This window comes from Culex quinquefasciatus, chromosome 2, assembly GCF_015732765.1.
Source record: "Culex quinquefasciatus strain JHB chromosome 2, VPISU_Cqui_1.0_pri_paternal, whole genome shotgun sequence".
NCBI lineage: Eukaryota > Metazoa > Arthropoda > Insecta > Diptera > Culicidae > Culex > Culex quinquefasciatus.
In genome coordinates, this window is record NC_051862.1 from 66,722,601 (window position 1) to 66,732,733 (window position 10,133).

The 10,133-nt window shown below is 46.9% G+C and overlaps 1 protein-coding gene across 1 annotated transcript in view; it reads left to right on the forward strand.

The window, feature by feature from the left end:
• The window catches only part of LOC6047359 (knirps-related protein), a 40,521-nt gene extending 31,565 nt beyond the window's left edge, over nt 1-8,956 (forward strand). The window contains exons 2-3 of the mRNA XM_038256386.1: nt 728-805; nt 5,641-8,956. Coding sequence (XP_038112314.1) covers nt 728-805; nt 5,641-6,927 — 1,365 coding nt within the window. The 3' untranslated portion in view covers nt 6,928-8,956. The remainder of the gene's footprint in view (nt 1-727; nt 806-5,640) is intronic.
• Nucleotides 8,957-10,133: the final 1,177 nt, after the last annotated feature.

Here is a 10,133-nt window from a genome sequence, read left to right on the forward strand (position 1 = left end):
TAAATTGAATTACAAATAATGACTGTATGTGTTTAATCGCCGTCGCGCCATCTCCCCGGATAAGCGCGCACACGTGACACCCGGGCGCTTTGACGGACGGGCGCTTCTTCGACCGAACGAATTGGGACGGAGAAAGTGATCATTATCACGGAATCGCCATATTCAGCATCCGTCTAGGTCACCGTGAAACAATCCCTTGGTCACTCAAGAGTCACCACCGCGAAGCGCTCGGAGGAGGTTGCCATTCGCGCTGGTCGCGTACAATATTGAATATTATTACCAGCTTTAAATTATCGCAATAAATTACGGTCGCATTTTTTGCTGTGTCTCCTCTGCGACATCTCAAAACAGGTATTCTTCACGCCACCTTGTGGCGTCTAATGAGTGATCATTTGTTTTTCTGTGGCGGCTCTCAGGACACCTACCTCCTGAACAAACTTGCACCAGCTTAAACTAACCAAATTAGAAAATATATATCCTGCGCTGCAGCCATCACCTCACGTGGGAAACTAATCACAAAGTGTCAAAGATGAAATATGCTTCGCGTTTGTGCTGCGAAGATCTGCGCGAAATTGACGAATGGCCTCCCGAGTTTTACGGCCACTTGGGCGAAGAAAACGCAGAAGGAAGGGCCTTAAATCATTGGCACTTGCTGCCTGGTGGGAAACTGCCCTCGAATACAATGTTCAACTCGATCTAATGAACTCTTTTCTTTTCTCCTTCACAGATGAATCAACAGTGCAAAGTTTGCGGCGAGCCAGCGGCCGGCTTCCACTTTGGAGCGTTCACCTGCGAGGGGTGCAAGGTGGGTTCACCAAGCTTGACAGAATGACAGATTGACAGATTTGTACTTACCCGAAACTCCTGAAATCAACTCACCTGGAACATTTGTACTTACCTTCGACGAAATATCAAACTGCGACGCTTTGCTTAGTTGAACTTGAAGTCCGTAATTGTAATCTAACTCACTTAAAAGTACTTACCTCCACCAAGTCATCGCAAATTGCTCCGCGATGCCTCAACATTGAAGTCCGTATTAGAAAAGTCACCCCCAATTTGAAATTTTCCACTCGCAAATTACAACCCCAAGACGTCCGTGCACAACATCCCAGTATCGTTCCCCAAACGCCGCCCTTCCCATGCTCCCGTAACCCTGAATCCAATCGCAGCAGTTTCATCAACATTTCCCGTCATTACCTGACGACATAGTTCCGACCGGGGACCTTGATACCGCGGACTTCAAAATTACAGCCCGGTAACGATCTACAATTGAGCAATCTGAAGCGAACAATGAAACGGCGAAAAGTGCCCATTTTATCAACGCAAAGCCGTCGCACTATTGGCGCAATCACTTAGGAAACCGGGCAAGATCGTCGTCGCCGTCTAGCGGAAAATAAGCAGTTTAGCGACAAGTGCACATGTCGTGATACGGCCGCATTAATTCGGTTGACGAAGTTCTAGAACCGTTCTCCGCGTTGCCTGGTATCTGGTTTGGGTGACAAAATCCGAAACAATACAGGTTGTCATTTTTCTTCGCCATTGCAAGCTTGATGTGTGTGCGCGCGCATGGTTATGATACGCTGTCAGCGAGTTGAAGTCGCGGCGCGGACAATACGGTAGCGGTTGAGCCTTCTTATGCAACTCGCTGAACATTGTGTGTGGTATTGTGTAGACGGAGGCGGGTGGGTAGACACGGTGGCACAACCTAACCACGTCTCTAATGTGACATATATAAAATTAGGAACCCCCCTCCTTGAGGGGAGTCACAGTGAAAAAAATACTTGAGGTGACTGATTGACATAATGACAGATTTACAGAAAATGGATCTGGAACTACTCTGGATCATTTGTACTTACCTGAACTCCATACTCAACACCTCAGTCGGAATCTGGTTCGACATTCCAGCTATTCAATTTTGAAGTCCGTACTTGAAAGGTCATCAAAAATCTTAAAATCCGCAACTTTAACCCACATTTTCGTACCGTGACCACCTCGGCATGACAAAAACAAGCGACAAACATTGCAACCTCTTCGAGACAACTTCAGATCCTCGTGCGCGCGCGCATGCCCAATCTGTCACACAGCCGGGGAGAATCTTCAGCGCACGCGCCCTTGGCTCCGGACAGGGCTCGACGGGCTGTATGACGAGCAGCGGTTCCAATTGAATTTGCCGTGTCATTTTAATTTAATTTAGAGACAGCAAAGCAAAAAGAAGCGACGATCCCACCAACGGTTAAGGCAGCTCCGATTTGAGGTGGTAATTGTTTTTCCGCGAGTTTGCGCTCTATCAAAGTGAGTCGGTTGAGCGAAAGGAAGGTTATGGGAAATATCATTGGGTGGCTGAACGGTGCGATGAGCTTAAGATTTTAGGAGAGAAAAGTTTGGATCGATAGACAGAGATTAACAGAGAATAGAACTTAATAATATTTGACAGAATGACAGGGTGACAGATTGACAGATTGTACTTACCTTATTTTCCGCAAATCTGCTTCACTGGATCAACCTCACTTACCTCGACTTATAGTCCGACCTTAAACATTTCAATTGTTACCCTTCAACGCCCTAGCTATTCAAATTTGAAGTCCGTAATTGAAGTCTCCAAAAAATCTCCTTCCAACGCTTCGCGCCCGTGCACTTGAAATCGCGTTTCACGCCATAAATCCCATGAAGATATCACTTGCGCTGAAGCGACAGAACCGCACGAATCGAGATCACCTTTAGCGTGGCGTGACCTTCACGGAATTCTTTCCCGACCCCCTCCGTTCTGTTTTTTCGGACCTCCCCCAGAGCGTTTCAGTTCCGGCGTGCTGATATTTGCCCGATTGTTCTTGTTCAACAACCAAAAGGTCTCTCTATTTGTCTAGCGTCACCTCGCGCGTAGCTCTTTTGCGGGTTTATGATTCATAGAAATATCGTTTGACCGCGATGTACTACAACAGCAAGTACTCCTCGACTCACAAAAAAGGAAAAGATTCGCTCCGTGTTCGACCTCGTTGGAGACGTCGTCGTCGCAGCTGCAGCAACAGTTCTGGGTTCTATAAATTTGATATTTTATTCACGACTGGCGAGAGACCCCTGGAAGGGGTAGTAGCAAAGTGATTGTTCGAACCTCGGGAGGGTTTCCACAAAATGTTAATTAGAACTTTGATTTATGGAAAGTGTCGTGCGGTGGTGACAAAAACAGGGCTGCCGGGGCCCGAAATGCCTGCCTGCAGACATGCTGCGCGATTTATATGTTAATTAGCGCGATTTAAATGAACTCATCATTTCGATTGTATCGCGCAACAAGCTTCTACACAAGTTGCACAATGATTTGCAAGTTTTGAAACCCCTTTCGAGTGTGGGACGACCGAATGACACTGTCAGTCAGCACCCCGCGCCAGGGAACACCCCGGAGGAGCCCTCAAGAATCTGGTCTCACATGCGATGATTCATCTCCGAGGTTCCCTTTCATCGAGATGGCGCTCCCCTAAAGCTCCAAATCGAGCCAAAGGTGGTCTGGTTCCCATCATTATAATGAACGCGGCGATGCCAATCATGTGGGATTGAGCAACGCGACTTAGGGCCAGGGGTTCTGATCTGGATCTGACTAGAGAATTGACGATCTTCGGAAAGACTCAATTCACTAACTGATCGATTGGTGGTCTGACTGTTGACAAATTGACAGGTTGACAGCATTGTACTTACCTTGAACTCCTTGTTATCAGCATTCCTGGAACACTTACCTTCGACAAGAAATCAAACTGCAACGCTTGCTTAGTCAAATTTGAAGTCCGTAATTGAAACCACCACTTGAGTACTTACCTAAACAAATTCAATGCAAATCTCTCAAGACTACCTTTATCTTGAAGTCCGTAATCGAGAGCTCGCCTCGCCAAAATCAAACCCTTCTCGTTTCCGACGTCCATGTTGGGGAAACTTTGCCAATTACCGAGCAAACCCCACCAAATCCACACTTGCAGCCGCATATCCGGCTTCCAGCGGGGGGGTGCCACACACAACAATAATTATAAATTTGTCAGAATGATTTATAAATTCGCGCTCAAACCACAAAACTGCATCATTTCATCCCTCATTTCGCGACGCTCTCGGCTGGTGTTGTTGCACTGGCGCGCCGGGTAAGTGACTGCGCACCATTTGAGTGCATTTAAGTCCCCCCCCCCCCCCCACAACTCCCCCCTCGTTGCGATGGAGGAGTATATCGTAAAAGATCGTAATTTATTATAATTTTTGCACTCGTTATTTCTCTTGAGAGATGGGATCGTTCTGGCGGCGTTCGATGGGGGCTTTTTTTTGGTGGGTTCAGCTCGCGGATGACGCCTGATGATGACTGAGTGCTTTACTTTTGTTCGAGGGCGCTCTTCCTCTTCTCGCGAGCACACTTCAGAGAGTACACACCTTTGCGCCCCGAGGGTTGATCTCGAAAAGTCAGAAACTGTGGCGTGTTTCCTCCGAGATGTATCATTGTGTGGTAAAGGTTGCGATCTGTGTATAAAATTAATTTAAGCGTATTTAACAAAGATGATTGTGAAATTTGCGGCTGCGCGCCGCTAATTTACGGGTGGGTGATTCACATTTGCTCCCTTTCCGCGGCGAAACCTCGCGAGTGTGTGTGTTTTGTCAATTTCGAAATCGACCGGACGAACTCCACCGCGCATAATTACGGATTTGATGCAATTTCCCCCTTCTGTGCTGTGCGCAGCATTTCCGATCCAGTGATCTCGATATGTAGCAAGACACGGGGGCCAAGCTACTTCCAGGGGACAAAAGCTTCTGTTGTCTAGGGCCCGCAGTACAATGGGTATCTTCACGCGGCGCGCAGCTATGTAATTACAGATTTGTGTAATTTAGCTTCTGTCGAGGTAGACGGCGCGCAGCGCAACAACCAACAGCAGTATTGGCTTGAGTGATTGATTGATTCGGTATTTAGCGCTTCTCGAGCGTTGGACTATTCATCTCTTTTGTACCAATCTGCGGGCGTTCTGGCGTAGTCGTACGGAACGGATTTCTTCAGAACGTGGCGCGGCACGGAAAGAAATCCGTTCTCGAAACTTTGACAGATTGACAGAGTTGACAGAATTGTACTTACCCCAAAACTGCGTTATCCGGAACCACTAAATATGTACTTACCTCTCTGCTCCAAATTGTTCGGTTCAATTGAGTATCTACTCAAGAGTACCTTTATCAACATTACAACATGACTTACCTTTTTCAAGATTTTGCTCAGCAAGCTTGTTGGTACCTCGATTCTGAAGTCCGTAATAGAAAAGTCGATTTTTTCCGTGCACTAGTAGCGCGAAATTGAACGATATTCTGCATCGTGAAGAGTTCGCCAACAATCAGGGCCCGGGTGCAAATGAGCACCGTGATCAGCAATTAATTATGAGAACTACTGCTGCTGCCAGCAGCTCCTGAACAACGCACTTCAAGGGGAGCAACCGCTCCGCCGGGTGATAAATTAGAGACACTTTATCCATTTCTCTGCGGGGCGTTGTGCAGCAGATCTGCGCGCGGTACCGTGTAATTAATAGAGTGTGCGCGCGTTGGTTGATTAGACGCACACCTTAAGGACTGACAAATGACTCACTCATCCCACATCGCGCTTGTACTAACTTTGATTTCTTTTCTTCTTGCTTGCAGTCCTTCTTCGGGCGGTCTTACAACAACCTGTCGTCGATTTCGGAGTGCAAAAACAACGGCGAGTGCGTCATCAACAAGAAGAACCGAACGGCGTGCAAGGCGTGCCGGTTGCGCAAGTGCCTGTACGTGGGAATGTCCAAGAGCGGCTCGCGGTACGGTCGGAGGTCGAACTGGTTCAAGATTCACTGTCTGCTGCAGGAGCAGCAGCAGGCGGCCCAGCAGCACGCAGCGAACCATAAGGCGGGCGGAGGGGCACCTCCGGTTCACGGGATGTTTGGTCCTCCGGGAGCGTACCCGCACAGTATGTACGCCCGGCCACCGTGCACCAAAGAAGAGCTTATGCTGCTTGGGTTGGAGGAGTACAGCAAGCACCCATCGGCGTCACCTTCGGTCAGCTCGCCTGATAGCCACAACTCGGACAGTTCAAATGAGATCAACGACCGGCGGAACGCCCTGCTCCGACAAGGCAAGCTGCACGATTCGCCCTCGATCAACAAGGAGCTGTTCCTGCCGATGCCCTTCGGCGGACTCCCACTGATGCCACCTCCGGGCTTCCTCCCGCCGTCCCACCTGATGTTCCCGGGCTTCCATCCGGCCCTGTACCCGCACCACCAGGGTCTGCTCAAGCCGGCCGAAGCGCCCATCCTCAGCAGTTCACCGCTTGCCAACAACAACAGCCGCTTTACACCAAATCACAACAACACCAGCAGTAACAACAGCAACAGCAACGCCACCACTCCGACGGAAACCCACAAGTCCCCCGACCCCTTCACCAAGCGCTTCTACCTGGACGCCGTGCTCGAGTCGCAGCGATGCCCGAGCAACGAAACCGCCGGCAGCGCCAAGGAGGAGCAGGAACCGGAAGAGGTCGTCCCGGCCACCATGACGCCACCCCGATCTCCAGCGGCCGCCGCAGCCGCCCCCCAACAGGACAACCCCATCGATCTTAGCATGAAGACCGGAAGCAGCAGCTGCTCCGAGGACCACCGAACGTCCGTGTCCGGCGCCGACTCGGACGACGAGCAGCTGATCGTCGTGTCGAACGATCGCGCCTCGCCCGCTTCGGTCCACTCGGGAAAGTACACCAACAACAACTCCATTCCCAACAACCACCACCACCATTACCAGCGGCACCACCACCACGCGAGTCCATCGCACGGGAGCGCCAGCTCGGACTCGGAGATGGAGGACGTGTCGGATGTGCCGCGGACGACCGAGTACGACCGCGAGATCGTCCGGATGAAGCTGCAGGGCACGACCCCACTGGATCTGACGACCAAGGTCTGATTTGTTTTGTTGGAGAGTTGAGGGCGGACCCACCAAATCGATCCGCGGGCGCTGTCTTAATTAAGTGAGTTGAAATCTTTCATGAAAGATTTCAGTCGCGAGCTGTCAAAGTTATGGCAGCGCCCCGGATCGTCGTAGTTTTAGGGCAACTTATGTACAGAAAAAGCAGTGGTTTTAACGGCAATACAACGAAACTCCTTAGAAGATTGCATATTTTTAAAGAAGAGAATGTAAATAGCAAGTTTGAAGCAAAAAGAGAGTGCCTCATGACAAACAGTTTTAGTTTTTAAGGCGCGAATGGGAGCCAGTTCGACGAGCATCGCAAGTAAACACATGTGCCAGTAGTCTTATTGTGTGAGTGTAAAAAGGTAGAGTTTTTGTTTAGGTTAGAGGACACCGAGGGACAGTTTTGAGACAGGACGCAATGGCCAGTAGTTGTGTGCGAATCGGTTTCCACGTGTATGTGAATTCTGACAAACCAAATTTTATAGTAAAATAAAGAGGGAAACAAAGTTGTACAATACAAAATGACAATGCAGAGCAGTATACTTAAATATTATTCTTTAGAAGTGTAATCGCTTGTTGTAAGTCCAAATATTTATTTTCTTCCTCCAACGAGAACCGCTCTCCATCAAACTCCAGCTCGACTTCTCTCTCGAGATATCTCCTCCGCTGACATCTGGTTCCTGGTCTGCTGGATCGTTCTGTGCGTGGGGGTTCCTCTTCACGTGTTTGCCCGGTGCAGTCATTTATGTCATCTTAACGTCATCTTGACGGTCAGACCCCGAAGACTTGCTCTGACTTGAGCTACCGGACTTTGCGCGCACTCAATAATAGTCCTGCCCGTGATTAAGTGCATACAAATTAAAGTCAGTTCCCATCCAATATCATCATCATTTTTCTCTCTCCACCGTCGTGGTACCTCTCACCTTAAGGTGCGAACCTACCTTCTCACCGGTGAGAAAGGCATAAAAATCTTGATATATATAACGAGCGTAAATCCAGAAATCGCTCGCGGGCATCAATTTCAATAAATCTGCATAGTCGCCGCGCACTGGCAACACTGACTGCTCGGTGAAAGACCCAAGCGCCCCCGGGAGCGTCTTTTTTCTCATCGTAAACCTACTCGTTTTCCTTCCCTCTCTCCGCCCAGACGATCCAGTTCATCTCATAAGCTCCTCTCCCCCCGCTCGCACCCTCTCCGGACTGATGAGAGAGAGAGCCTAACCTCGAAATAAAAATAAATCCGTTTACACAAATCGCACGTTGATCAAATGACCACTCCGTGGTCTCTTCTCAGCGCGCTAATCTGTAGCACCGGCACCAGAAACCAGAGAGAGAGTCCGAGCTATTTTAATAGTCCAATTTCTCATCATGTGATGAAAATAAAATTAAGGTTGTAAACACAAACAGAGAGAGAGAGAGAGAGAAAAAAGTGACCAACCCTATTAGGAGGGTGAGAGAAGTAAGCCGAGAGTGAGAGAGAAGAGTAAAGGGAGTTGGAAAAAACGTTGTTAAATTAAGGTTAGTTAGTCCAATGTGTAGTTTAATTTCGTTTTTAAGTGGAACCCATAAAACACACAGCAAAACAAACACACAGGAGGGGAAACAAGGGGGTAAAAAATGTGGTTTACTATTTATCCAAGACCAATTTTTACACACGCCGGGGAGAGAGAAAAAATCACACGTTAACGTGAGAAACACACTACAGTAAGAAACAAGTTGAAACAAACACACACACAAAAAACAAGTGATCTATTGGTGTATGCGCGAAAGTTAAGCAACTGCGAACGGTTGTGTAATGTTATCGGGCATAACTGGACAATACTTTTTTTAAATCATTAACTTAGTTATTTTAACGATGCAAAGGTTTTAAGTAAAGCAATTGTTGATTATTGTAAAAAGTGACTAGCGAGTAAGAAAACAAACACAAAATTTATAAACCTATTTACCATATCAAACAGCGTAAACACATAAGATGAAAATAAACATCCTTAGCAAAAGGAACTTATTTAATTCGAAAAAAAAACCTCAAACCTCTATCTCAATCTAATCGAAACAATCCGAACAAACGACCCTTAAAAGTGTTTTCTGGTCAGACCAGAGTGCGTGATCATAACCGCGAACGTGTGAATATAAATCAGATCCATTAGTCTAACTAACTAACTCGACCACATCACAGCTTTGTTTTACGAGACGTGCGAACATGCTCGAGATTCTGTCACTTCTTCAGTGCCATGAGATCGCTTTTTTGGGCTACCACCGACAGTAAAGTTAGCGATTCTCTACGAAATCGGTTATTTTCAATCAACGTTAGCGTTAGCAAAATTTTTTCCTTAAATACTGTTCAAAATCTTATACTGTTATTTTCGTCGAGAACTCCCCCCGAGCGCTATAAAACTGTCCGGAGACTGTCTTGTTCACGCTCCGGTGGGGCGGCCGTAAAATCCGCTGCGCGCCTGGAAGGCGCTCTCGGTTTCTTGTTTGTAAACAAGCATTAGATCGTTGGCGGGAGCTCTCGAATGAGGTGATGCACAAAAAATGATACGGAGCTTGTCGTCGTCACTTATCACTTGAGGGCACGATTTTGACACTAATTAAATCATTTGAAAAAACGGCGAGCGAACGAGCAGACACCGTAAACAAGTGAGGCGTGACCTGGAACGAGGAGGGAAAGTTGGGGAAGAGGTAGGTATGGTTGGTTCAAGGATTATATCATAGTTATGTCAGGTCAATTTTGGATTGGAAAGTTAAGAATAAACTACTACGAAAGATTATAAAAATCGTCCATTATAAAATAAAACATTGGAAATTTCATCGTAAAATCTATAATAGGGTCCTAATACTCTGTGTCAATTTTTATGTACCGTCATCTGGGGCGAATTGGGACTACAGTCTGAATAGGGATAGCAGTGTTTAGAGCAATTAAAGGTTTTAAATTTGGAATTGGGTTTACACATTTTTTTGGGGTGAGTCTTTTCTTTCCGAAACCAATCATAAAAATAAAAATACTGTGCTCTAAAATCGTTAAAATCATTTCTGATTACTTTTTTATATTTTAATACAAAAAAAATAATAAATTGGCAAGACTACATGTCTAGATCATCTCTGACATTTTGAAGTTATCGCAGTTTTAGTGAAAAAAAGTTGTTTTTTCTCTTTTTCGTCATTTTACTGCACGTCGAAAAAATCAGTTTTAATTTTTT